The following is a 13,454-nucleotide window of genomic DNA, read 5'->3' on the forward strand; positions in this document are numbered from 1 at the left end:
AGGACGCCAGGCCGAAGAGGTGGCCACCAGGAGCCGGCTCCAGCCTGGAGAAGGGGCCCCAAATGGATTGCACACTCCCCCCTCCACAAAGCACATGAGCCACCGTGTTGCTAAGCTACACAGCATTTAGCATGTCTACCTGCCGGGCTGTCTGATTGCCTTTATAGGTAAGGGATGATGCAGATGGGGGAATATTTCCGACTTTTAAGGTAAGTTTTGTATACACCAGTGTGTGCGTGTGTGTGTGTGTGTGTGTGTGTGTGTGTGTGCGCCCGCCTTGAATTGGGGGGCTTACAGAAGTGTTCACATACAAGGTTCCCCATTCCTGCATTGGCTTTAGGGGGTGGGGGCCGGGGGGGTTTGGGGGGCGAGAGGAGGAGGAGGAGGAGGAGGGGGGGAGGCGGGATTGGAGGTGCTCACCGGAAGAGTAGAGAGATAAAAGGCCGAGGAGAGAGGGATGAAAGGGATATATTCCCCCAGACACGGAAAGGGAAATCTGCCCAAATCTTCTCTTGTTAGAGGAGAGGAGAGAGGGATCAATACCCTTCCACTCTGGGAAGCCAAAGTGGCTTTCTGCCTGAGCCCCCGGTCCAACAGACTTGGAAAACCCACTCTCCCCCTCTTCCAATCCAGTCTCTCTCCCCCCATAATTCTCCTCCCTCTCTCCTTCTCCCACACTTGGTGTCCTCACTGTCATACCATAACATGTTCACCTACAAGTGTTACTTTCTCAAAATATTTTTTTTGACAGCGAGCCCTGACTGTGATTCATCATTTGATTTAGGGGAATATTTCCGTCGTGAGGAGAGGGGTAAGGAATAGTTTCGAAGAAGGCGGGCAACAAAAAGCAATTAGCCGTACATTCGGGTTCTTTTAACGAACAAAGCTGTTCACTGTTGTCACCTGGTGCTGCAAGCCCCTCCCCCGGGATAGAAGGAGAGAATGAGGGTGGGGGTGTCGAAACACCACGGCGAGCGCAGAGAAGGAGGGCACGGGAAAGGCGGCTTTTTGGGGTGGGGGGGTGATGGGGAGGGGGCCTCAGGGGGTCCAGGGCCGAGGGCAGGAGATAACCTGTGATGAATTCATCAGTCTCTTCCCTCGGCTTTGAAATGAATTCATTAGCAGGTACATATGCAGGTATGTGCAGTCATAAATACATTAAAAAGGTGAGATGAGATTCGCATGCTTTAAAATAAACTTTACAGCTGGCGAACATCGTGTTTGATAATACAGTAAATGGAATTTATAAAGTATAATATGCAGAAATTGTTAGCAGTTGTACTTTATTTTTCCAATCAATATTTCACCTTTGAATAGAAACGTTCTGTGTCCACAGCGCAATTAATGGCACGTCAATAGCACGCACGCGTGTTTGGGTATTTGCTCAGTTATGAAGTCTAATAAGACAAACAAGATAAGGGACGATTTGAATGAGCGGGGAAAAAAAACATTGAGACAGAGAGTTTGAGACTCGTCGACTATATCGATAAAGACCTATCGATCCTGGTACTTCCCTGCTGTAGCCTATCTGGACACATCCGGAGCAGAGCCCTGATGGGTCACTTATCAATCAGGAAAACGTGTCACCGCCCCGCGGGGACACACGGCTCCTCTACTCCTGGACTCCGGTCCTCTATACCCTCAGAGAGTGCTGCTCTTCCCGCCCCGGCTTTTCTGCTGACCGCTGTGGATAGATTAACGAGCACTGGATCACTGTAAAACCCAATAAGTTAATTCAACTCAAAATAATTATTGTAACTGATTACATCGAAAATTTTAAGTAAAACATACTCAGATTTGTAAGTTAAAAAACGTATTCATTATTAAGTAACTTTTACTAATCATTTTAAGTAACACAAACTTGATTTTTTAAGTTACAGTAACATTACTGATTAAGTACTTTCTACATGGGAAATTTGTTTTCACGGTACAAAAAAAATCTACTCTAGTATACTCAAATATTTTCACAATCTATGAAATAAAATGTTTAATTTGTCTTTATGTAATTGCTTACTTAATCTTCACTTCAATTTTTAAGCTCAATGAAGCTATATGAACTCCAATATAATTAACATTGTTGCTTAATTTCAACTAAAAACTGGATGTTGGTTTAATAAAATGATTGGTTGACAGTAGCTTAAAATCAAAATCCCAGTTTCAATGCAGGTAAATGTTTATTTAACAGATTAGTGAATTGCATTGTTGCTCAAATAATCCAAAATAGCATTAGAAGACAAAGAAACGGTGTCATACATGTTTCTGCTCACTGGTTTATAATGGCCTAGAGAGAGATGCAGAGAAAAAGAAACAAAGGGAAAGAAAAAGATATATTTTCTGTTTGGTCCTTCTTTAAACTTCTCCTGTATAGAACTACATTCTAAAAACAAGATTCAGTGTAGTAGTCATAAGTACAGTGTTCTCCATCTAAACAACCGTTTTGCTAGACAGGATTTGAAGGTGTCCATTTTAAATATGTTGATATCTCAATCACAACCAGGCCTGTTGGAAAATGGCATATCCATGCGCGACATCGAAGATAAGTCGTAAACAAAAATCTACATCAGTTTAGGCAATAAGGCCAAATATGGTTGACAACTCTCGTACACCATACAAAAAGACTGCAGTTCTTAACATTATTCTATAAAAATTAGTGCAAGGGGCCTAAGAAAACGGCCTGGGCCACGTTTTAAAGCAGGTGTGTTCAATCCTGGTCCTCGAGAGCCCCTGTCCTGCATGTTTTAGATGTTTCCCTGCTCCAGCACACCTGATTCAAATGAATGGGTAGTTATCAAGCTCTGTGGAAGCCGGGTAATGAACATTCATTTGAATCAGGTATGCTGGAGCAGGGAAAAATCTAAAACATGCAGGACAGGGGCTCTCAAGGACCAGGATTGAGCACCCCTGTTTTAAAGGATACAGAAAGTTTTACATGACTGTTTTAAACATCCATACAAACCATGTTCTCAAATTTAAAGATGAACAGTAATGCTTTCAAAACTTGAACAATAACACTCAAAACTTTTGACAGTTTTGCTTTTAAACATTTCCAGAGTGACAGAAGTCCCTGTGCATACAAAAAGTCAAGATAGTCAAGACAAAAGTCAGATTACTCCACTGCCAGAAGTTCATTTTTAAGGCTCAACACCCTGGGCTTCAGTTTCCCATCCTCCAAGCCCATCAAGACTTTCTGGGTAAAGTCAAAGGTATTCGCCAAGTCTTTTGGGTAACTCAAATGCAGAGCGTACATTAGTGCAAAAAGCATGACAAAGGCTTCAGCCAATGTGGAGAATTCGACAACCATGTTACCCTCAAGCACAACAGCAATCCTCTCTGGGCAGAAGAACGTGGCATCTGTTGAATTGCCTGTGATCAGAAGGAGCCCAACCGGTATGTCATTGATGTTTGGTTCTTCAGACTGCGCCACCTGACGACAAGAACAGAAAACTGTTATACTTTTAAAACTTGTAACTAAAACCTTAGACTTGAAAAACAGAAGTGATACAACATTAAATCACTTATTCCGCAATGACACGTCAAGCTTTGATGACAACAGGCCAGTTCACACTCTACACCATCAATTATTCTCAACCTCAGGGGCCTGCTGCCCTGCATGTTTTAGATATTTCCTTGCTTCCATAAACCCAATTTAAATGAATGGGTCATTATCAAGCTCAGAAGATGGCTGATGACCCATTCATTTGAATCTTGTGTCTTAAAAATTGGAAAAACATCTAAAACATGCAGAACAGGAGGTCCCTGAATAACCAGGGTTGAGTTGCTCTACATGCTCAAACAATAGGCTCACTTACATCCCACAGCTTAAGAAACCTGGAGTCATCGTCATGCAGATATGCAGGGAGACCACGGAGGACAGCAGCACGTCTGACATGGACATCAACTTGTTCCTTGAGTGTGAGAACACATTCTTGCTTGATTTAGGATGCTAAAACAGTATAGCCACAAAATACATATCACAAGAATGAGCAGTCCAGATGAGAGTTCTAAGATAATCCACTGTAATATCAATCATCCAAGAAGCATAACCAACTAACCTGGCGGTCATAAGTGCTGAAGAGCTGATCCAGAACTTCAGCTACTTTCCCTGTGCGTGCAGCTTTCTTCCTGAACAAGCTCTGAAGACGGGAGACATGTTGATCCAACTCGGCATAGAAGTGGTTCTTCAGATTGATGTTCGTTATTTTGTGAAACTCAGCACAAATCTACACAAATATAAAAATAAATGCCAAGATTGATGTAAATCTGAGTAAGCCTGTCCAATTTATCACAGCCATACAAAAGAATTACAAATATACCAAGGAAAATATTGTCACCTGTGACTCTATTTTTAGGGCGGGCCAGCGTTCCAGGATGTCTCCAAGAGGTAGGTTGTCATTGATGACCTCTTTGCGCCGCAGGGCAAAGGTAGTCTGCATTAACTTTGCAATCAGGTGAAGGTCTCTGTCATTCATCTTAACTTGTTCTAAAATTTGGAGCCTCAATTGCTCAAGGCTTGCACCATCTTCCCCTCTTGGGAAATTAGGAAGGAAATTTGCTTCTGCTCTTTTTGCTCTTTTGATGTTAGTGTGGGGAGCTTGTTTGTCTGGGTTGTTTCTACTCCTCTTCCCAGAATTTACAGCTACCTCATGAAACCCTGCTCGACTCAACTTTGTGCGGTAGTTCCCCATCTTAAACTTTAAACTATTTTTCCAGCCATACCATCCTGTCCGAGATCCTGGCTCTTTTAGACACAGATGTTTAGTTACAAGTGCTTCGGCTACCCTTGACACTTCATTGTCATTGGGGTATGCTTTGAAGCTATGCATTTTGGCTGCAAGGACCTCTAAGATGTTGTGCTTTTGGCCCCTAGATAACTTAAGAGTTTTTCCTGTTCTCTCATATGTGACATTTCCCTCATTCAATATGAGTTCTACCTCGTACGAAAAAGTGGGCACTGGAAAAACATCTGGCCATCTCTCAGTTCTGTCTGGAGTTATGGCATGGGGTAATATTATGGTGTCATCTGATGCTATTGAACTGGCATCACTCTCAGGCCTTATAACTTTTAGCACAGCCTTCTGTGGAAGTTCCTCAATTTCTACAAGGGAACATAACTGCCCGTCAAAGTCTGGATCTTGGTATGATAAGCTAAAGTCAAAGTCTAGCTTAAACTTATCTATCATCATGGTTTTTAGCTCAGCCACAGATTCTGGACGTGAAGCTAGAGTCATCTTTCTGATCATGTCTGTGGAGACATGTACATGCAGTAGGAAGTTTTGAGCTGCCATTTCCTATCATTAAAAAGAAGAGAAGAATGGATCTATGATAAACATTCAGCTTTGCAAAACAGAATGAGGCAATTTACATATTTCTTTTTCATTTGAACGAAAAACATATGGATCAAGTATTACTGACCTAAAATGAGAGAAAAAAAAGCTGGTTCAGAGAGTCTTTCTAGGCTTGTCATGATGGCAAGTGTCACTAATGGCATATTGGTGTGGTGACATTTACTGTGACATTAAACCTGTTTTTTACTCTACTCCACATAAGCCTACATGTCTGTGATTGAAATAAATCTTTTTTGTGTCAACATCAAATGCCCACCAATATTGTAAGCTGTGAGACTTACTGTGTCTTTTAGCTCTGACACCTCATGCACTGAGAAATTGTCTGAGGATATCAACTCAAATGATCTCAAATGCTCTGTGTACCAGCACTCGTAGTTTCTGCAATAAAAGGAAACCAAGTTATTCACAAGCAGTATATGCTCAATCCTGCTGAATTTTGGAAGTCCTCCAGTCTGGCCTGCAGAAACAAACATTCCTTTTGCATAGTCTGTGCCATGTATGGAGATCTTTGATGTACTGTATATGTTTTGGCTATCTGTTTTTGTTGCTACGAAGTCTTTTGCCACTTGAGGCAGTGTGGTAACTTGGACAGAAGTGACACTTGAAGCTTGTGTGTGGGGTCTGAAAAATGATGAGGTACTGAAATGATACGCCATCATGTGCTGGTGCCTGGTAGCGAGAGTTTTCAAGACATTCTTGAAATTGGGTGTGTCATGTATCACCCTTTTGAAAAAGCGATGTTTTCCCTCAAACCTCATAGTCCATAGGTGAACAAGAGGTCCAAAACGCTTTGTCAGTTCTGGGTAATGCTCCACATAATGATGTTTGGGTCGGAGCCTAAAATCTGGAAAGGTCTCTTGAAGACCTTCTCTGTGATCACTTATTTTAGTCTGCATGTACTGAATTGATTCCTCTGTGAAAGATGGGGACAACACCAGTTGCACAATTTCTTTAAGGTCCATCAATATGGCCCATGCTTCATCTCCTTCGGGAACTTTACTTCCGACCATGAGTGGTAACAACCTCAGCAATGTGGAATTTTCATGCCCATTCCCGCCAATGCTTAGTTTAGTTGCAAAGTTCTTTGGTATCAGTTGTGGTTTATCAAGCCTATCAGAGTGCTGATATGGAAATGTGCGAATTTGTGTGTTCAGATATTCAAGAGTGAAATACTTTAGACTAATCATTTCACGGATGCACAAGGCCAACTCAACTGGCACAATACCCTCAAACAGGTCGTGAAGTATATCAGGGGGGAAACCAGTAATCGGATGAAAATGCTGCAATGCCTTGCTGAGAGAACACTCTCCTGTAACACCAAAGTGAGTAGCATTTTCTCCTTGCACAACATTCAGCACATGAAGATCATGGCTGGCTTTCGTTCTCATAGTAAACTCTGTTTCAGAAACGTCACTGGACTGTCTCTGGTCTGAAGTACAGCAACAGAATCTGCAGACATAGTGTGCTCTGAAACACTGCACAAAACCTGCAAGACCATGGGCAGCCAAGTTATCAGCTGCAACACACAACACAGTGCCCTTGATACACTGGCCAATAGTCTCAATGAAAATGCCATCCTGCTCAAGAGTCTGCAAGTCTTTTAACAAAGGTGAAAGAACACTTTGATAACCACACCTTTGCAGATCAGGTACTTTGCATAGCAGAGCTAGCTGTATGACATGCAGGCTGGACCTATACTTACTGGGTAAATTGGCAAGCAACCAGTATACTGCACAAAGCTTGTGGATTTTTCTAGATGTGCCTAAAGGATTAGCCAGTTCAATGTCATCCACATACAAAATCAGTGACAATTTAATCTGTCCTGCTTCGGACAATAATCGATTTTCTTTGAAATATGTTCCATCTTCATGAGACATGTACATTCCAGGTGGCGATGGTTGGGCTTCTTGGATCTTGTCAAGAAGATCAGTATTTTTAAACATTGTTTGAAGCATTTGTAGTATTGGAACATACACTGCTGTGTGTCCACTGGAATCTATAGTATACTGCACTGGCATTACCAGAGGGTAGTTACTCCTTACAAACGTTTTTCTCCGTTTAGCAGTGGACAGCTCAGCACCTTCTAAAGTTGCACTGACAAAAACGTTATTTTTCATGATAGCTTCCACTAATTCATGAACAAGGGCTTCACAGATAGTCTGATCATGCTCTTGAAAAACCCTGATGACAGAGTCTCTCACAAGAGGTTTAGACAACGAGAATATTTGTGCCAAGTTTTCAACTATGTCCTGTATAGCCATCTGTGATACATGCAGAACACTGTGCATTTTCAAGAACAAAGAAGCCAAATTGTTTCTCAACTGAGCTTGCAATTCACCGGAGTCATCTCTGGATTCAGGATGATTACACTCAGCTCTTACAGCCAGCTCAGGAGAATTCTGAGAGGGACCACCATCATCAGATTCAACTTGCATTTGTTCTCTGTCTATTTCTGTAAAAACTATTTCATTCTTAAAGTCTGAGACATCACAGTGTGGGTGATTCCTACTTTTGTGGGCATTGAAGGAGGAATACACATTAGTACGGTACTGACAATCTTTGAATGGACAATCCACCATCTCATGTTGTTTTAAATGTGTCCTTAAATGACTAAGAAGATTTTTACCATTGAATGGTTGCTTGAATCTACACACAGGACAGATGAATGACATATATTCCACCTGATTTTCACTGGACACAACTGTCTGAGTATGCATCCGTGTTAAATGAGCTTTCAATGCACTTAATGACTGAAATGTGCAGATACAATCATAGAGACAAGGCAATGGACTTACTGAGGAAAAATTGCTATGACGCAAACGATAGTGTTCAAGCAACTGTGCCCTTTGATCAAAGACAGCAGCACAAAGTTTGCACCACCAGGCCATTGTAAAACAAATCAATATTCCTACAAAATTGACATCCAAATTTCTAACCGAGTACGAAAACGAGTATGAGAGGTTTTAGGTAAATTTCTGTGTTGTGCACTGAATAGGCCTATTTATTCACAGTTTGGTAACCAACATCAACATACTTGATTGAAGCGTCCGTTTATCAGTCCATTTATCAGCCAACGGCTTCAGTTTCAACCTAAAGAGAAAGACACAATTTTGTCACGTTGCAATGTTTTCACAAAAGTACAATTCTGGGAAGCATTGATCCCTAATTAGTTCCCCAACATCACAAACATGCAGTCTCACGCCCCATAATACAATCTAGGTTACCTCAAAATGTTCTTGTTGAAATGTTATAAGGTGAGGAGCAACATGTAAATTTAGCTAACCAGCATTGTAGAAGCTAAGCTAAATTCCCAACAAAAACTGTGGGCTACGCCTCTGAGGCACAGAGAGGACCTTACTTATACACAACACAAAAAAATTCCAATGGTCTTTTATCACTTATCAAATACAGAAGGTTAGAGTTACTCTGACCATATTTGATAGACCTAACGTTACATGAAAGTCAGGTTTAACTACCACGTGTTACAGACGTGCTACACTAGACACTAGGACAGTTATTTTCTTAACTTACAACCCTCCTTGACTTACAAAAAATGTAGAACGCAAGGTTAAACGTTATTACATAACATTTATGTAAAACGTATATGCCTTAAAGTACAGACGAAAAATACTTTCAGTCCGTCATGTGAAATCTGTATGCCACATGCGCAGACATGCCTTGAAGGCATGCTGCATGTAGCTAGCTAGCTAGCTAAGTATGAGATATAATTGAAAAAAGCATCCACATTAATGTGGCGGATATAATATATAACGCTAAAGTTGGTTCAACACATTGAGTGTAAAAATGCATAAAATAACTCGAAACACTTATTGCACTAAATGCAAAAAATAGTAAAACAGCAAATACTGTGCCCAAAAAACACGTACGTTAACTTACCAGAATAGCGCGCTCAAACCCAGGATCAATGTAACGGCAGTCACCACTGTGGAAAAAGTTGTTGCTGAACGTGTAGAAAACACATAGAAGTGCCGCGGCGACATTCAAAGAGGATAAAAAATATTGCCTGTTTATTTTAAATATGTCCAAATTTAGGCTAAAAGCTTATTTTATGCCTTGTTTTCCGAAGCAAGCCTAAAACATGGCGGACTTTTCCCAAAACTTTTGAGAGAACCACGTTAGGCACGTACGTGACGTCAGAGTGATTTAGAAATTACTGTAAGAATGTTTGAGTACTATTACATAAATAAATTGAAGTGGTTAAGTAGTTTGAACTTGAAATAAAAAATATGTACTAATAACTCAGAACATTAGAGGTGAATTGACTTTTTTTTATTTTTTAGTTAACACAACTCATTTTCTTTAACAAACCTTTACTGTTCGGTCTTACAGTGATCTTAGGAATGTTAATTAATTTGATTATGTGTGTGGAGGGGGGCGGGGTGGGAGGGGTGTGTGTGTGTGCGTGTGTTGGGGGAGTGGGGGTGGAGGGGGGGCTCTGTGGTTGGGTTGGGTGGAGCGCAGTGGTTTTATCGAGGGGCATTCTGTAGAAGATGAATAGGTCCTCTGGCTTAGGCCTCTGGCAGGCTGGCTACGCCTGGCCCTAATTTATAGCGTGTGCTGCCACATAGTCAATGCGCTTTTAATTCACCCCTTACTACAGTACACACAAACACACACACGTTCACACGCACACACACACACACAAAGTTCCTTCATTACCCCTCTCATTAATGGAAATCTAATCATTACCCCACCCCCTTGCAAACATGTGCGCACGCGCACACACACACACACACACACAGAGTTTAGTTAACACTGATATGCCCCTGTGTAATAACACTAGGAGCAAAGGGGTGTTTACGTGCAGGAAGCCAGGGAAAAGCCACGCTAATTGCATTAAGCAACGGAACGAAAGCCTTATGATTCTGACCCCGAAGATGTTTACGACCCGCAGATCAATCAACCTCTTCCCCTAGTCCCTCTCTGCCACACTTTCTTTTTCCTCCACGTCCCACGGTTAGGTTAGGCTTCATCATACTTGCACGGTTCGGTGTCTAATTATGATCATCGTTACGATATTGTGTATGATTGAGGAGAGGCTGTAAACCGTAAACGGTCAAACAGAGGGGAGAAGACAAACAAGGGCTTTACTGCGCTGGCCTGGAGCTGCTGATAGGAAGGGGCGAGGTGAGCCACGCGGTGACGTTTTAATTCCATATTTAATGGGACTGTGGTGATTATGGCACTTAGCGTTTTTATTCTGTGTTTATATATAATGGCGCCCTTGTGCGGTTTGGGGGCACTTAAGGTTTAATTCTTTACTTCGTATTTCCGTGGTGACAAAGGTCAATTTAACGTCGCAGATTCGTTCGTTCGCTCTTTGTGATGTTGTGAGAATAGGCCTTATAGCCTCTTGTGTTTAGTCTGCGGTGCTCAAGATGGTTGACACGTTGATGGATGGCGGGTGGAAAGGAATAGGGAGCAGCGCTGGAGCGCTGGAGTGACTGTCAGGTAGCAGGCAGGTGTTTCGAACCGGATTCCATACTGCCTCATTTGGTCCAGGCACTGTCTACCCTGCCCCTGTCATCACGGGCACGGTGCAAGCAGGGAGACAGGGCCGGGCAGGGGCAGGACAGCACTTGTCACAATCGCCTTGTGTCGCACTCGCGAGCCCAGAGAGCTGGAAGTCATAGTATATCTCAGACTACCTTCTCCAGCAGTCAGGACTGGTTCTGTCTGAAGTCAGACAGGTGGAAAGAACGGGAAGCAGGAAAGCGGAGAGAGGGCATGAATGGTATGGTGTTTGGTCTATGGTGGTGGGAGGGCGTGTTTTGTTTACAAGGATGGGAATGTAAAATGTATTTAATTTAATTGACGTTTCCAAGGAATCGTCTTGTTCACCACAATGTGATTTTTTTTGACATATCATTACTAACAGCTTTCCAACAGCCTATCCTGCCTTCAGACCAATTTGTTGGTTTTCAAGTTCCAAAATATACTGCGCAAGGCGCATCCACAAAGGCCCCATATTTTCACGCTAGGCCACTAGCATCGAGGCTCCCGTAGCCTACATTAAACGAACACCATGACAGATCCACCTTAATTATTAATGTCTAATCCCCTTACAAAATGAGACAAAAACCCTTCAATGGAACAGGACGGTACTCTTTTGTTTTCTTCTGCTTTGTTCTATTTTCTTAATGTTTTCAGCCTCGCTACCTTTTTGAATCCATCGGCAGGCAGATAAGATTTTTTTCTTTGCGAGCGCTGACAGGAGTTTAATGAACAGACAGCGCGCTATATGTCACTATTCAGAAGTGCAGTTGTGACAGGCCGCACGCTCCATCGTAGAAGGCGACAGGTCGCAAAGATGTCCCCTTTATCTTATGACAGTGGAAATTGGGTGAATATCGGTACAATCCACTACTGTAGTGTATTATGTGTCCAATTTGTGATTATACGCTGTATTCTGTAGGCCTGGCAACATTTAATGGGCCTATAGGCAGCTTCAAGGTTATTAGGAATGAGGTGTACAATTAAAATTCTCAATGAGAGCTAGATCCCTTTCACGAAGTTTATAAACCGTTGTTATTGTTTTCTTTTACTCATGCATATCGTCCTCAATCTCCAATCAATGATACCCCTTTCGCTGCTCATGCCCTACATCAGCCCTCAACTGCTGTCTGCACAACTCCACGTAAACGCGCGGTAAGCACTTTATCAGAAACGCTTGTTCTTTTGGTCTTTTTCTGCTTTCTTGTTGTTTTGTTGTTCCACTTCCCCCCCTTCTCCCTTAAAAAAAACCCTGAGTTTTGACACTCATTAAAACGGAAAAGAGGGGAACATCAAGAGAGGAAAACGAGGCGGTTGCGCGCCCGCCTCTCTTCAACCTGCGGTCACACAGCCGTCATCGTGTGGGGAGGCGCACTTGTTATCTATCACAGTGGTATCAGACCCCCACGCTTTCTCCCTTCTCAATTCACAAACAGTCTCACATAAAAGACGATCAATTATGGATCAAATGAACGCTCCTCTTTAATTCATCGTCGCGCAGTGGCTTATCTCTCCCTCTTGCCGGTGTGAGAATATCAAGCCGATACAGGGTCAAATGCAATAGACTATCATACAATATCCTGTGCGCTATGTGTGTGTGCGTCTGTGTGTGTGTGTGTGATTCCTGGGCACTTATCTCCCTTTCAGCTCTCCAGCTGTTTCAGTAAAACAGGAGATAACACTATAACGTCACTACCTCCCTCTCCCAGTCTCTGTTTTCCTCCCCTCTCTCTCTCTCTCTCTCTCTCTCTCTCTCTCTCTCTCTCTCTCTCTCTCTCTCTCTCTCTCTCTCTCTCTCTCTCTCTCTCTCTCTATCTGCCTCTTGTCCTCCTCTTATCCCCTCCATCACTCTCTCATTCATAATTTATCCGGAGGCAGATTTTTTGCCGACACAACCCCTGCGTGGCAGTGCAAACACTCTCTCCAGTTTCATCCTGGGCGTGTGCTGCGTGGCCACTTCCTCCTGGAACAGGAAGCAGGTGTCGATAAGTACAGGAAGTGAAAGGCAGCACCAGCTTCAGGTGAATCTGACCTCTTAGGTGTTTGATATCCCTTACCGCCTACACCCTGTCACAAGTCAGACACACACACGGATAAAGATAGACACGCACACACACACACAATGGTTGTTTTGATCCCTGAATATACTGCATGCACACGGATGCTATCGCAATTGTTCTTCGCGTTTGACCCCTCTTTTTTCATGTCATACATAGAGGACGCCGCAAATCCGTTTCCGTGTCCGTTTTTTGCGCCGCGAAAGTATCGACACCCTCGATACCGTTCCTCGAAAACCAAATCGACGCGCGTGCCGACGCACACCCAGGCACGGCCCCGGGGCGTCCAGGTGAGAGTGTCGTCCGCGGTGTCGAATATCCCTTACCTGTGGTCTTCCCTGGATCCCCTGGCACGCACGCTGCCACTGTCTGGAGGGCGAGGGCTGGCGGGGGGGGGGAGAGGGGGGAGGGGGAAGGGCCCGATCAATTGTCCTTTCTGACACCTAGTAGCGTGGGCCTGGTGAAGACCAGGGGCTGGTCACAAAACAGGACACGGTCACCTTTGACGCGTGGGGTGGCGTATGGAGCCATGGGGAAC

The 13,454-nt window shown here is 43.2% G+C and overlaps 1 protein-coding gene across 3 annotated transcripts; it reads right to left on the bottom strand.

The window, feature by feature from the left end:
* Positions 1-2,250: 2,250 nt before the first annotated feature.
* Positions 2,251-9,464, bottom strand: LOC146221058 (sterile alpha motif domain-containing protein 3-like). Of its 3 annotated transcripts, XM_084693134.1 has the most exons (7): positions 9,243-9,464; positions 8,380-8,435; positions 5,627-5,723; positions 4,332-5,288; positions 4,053-4,220; positions 3,810-3,905; positions 2,251-3,424 (listed from the first exon to the last, which is right to left on the bottom strand). In XM_084693134.1, the coding sequence occupies exons 4-7, from the start codon at positions 5,283-5,285 to the stop codon at positions 3,107-3,109; spliced, it is 1,536 nt and encodes a 511-aa protein (XP_084549260.1). In that variant the 5' UTR covers positions 5,286-5,288; positions 5,627-5,723; positions 8,380-8,435; positions 9,243-9,464; the 3' UTR covers positions 2,251-3,106. The 3 variants fall into 3 exon arrangements, with proteins under 3 accessions (XP_084549260.1, XP_084549259.1, XP_084549258.1); XM_084693133.1 differs by having other exon boundaries at positions 4,332-5,723; XM_084693132.1 differs by lacking the exons at positions 8,380-8,435; positions 9,243-9,464 and having other exon boundaries at positions 5,627-7,291.
* Between the last annotated feature and the right edge of the window lie 3,990 nt (positions 9,465-13,454).

Source organism: Hypomesus nipponensis, chromosome 26, assembly GCF_054491055.1.
Source record: "Hypomesus nipponensis isolate SF chromosome 26, ASM5449105v1, whole genome shotgun sequence".
Classification (NCBI taxonomy): domain Eukaryota; kingdom Metazoa; phylum Chordata; class Actinopteri; order Osmeriformes; family Osmeridae; genus Hypomesus; species Hypomesus nipponensis.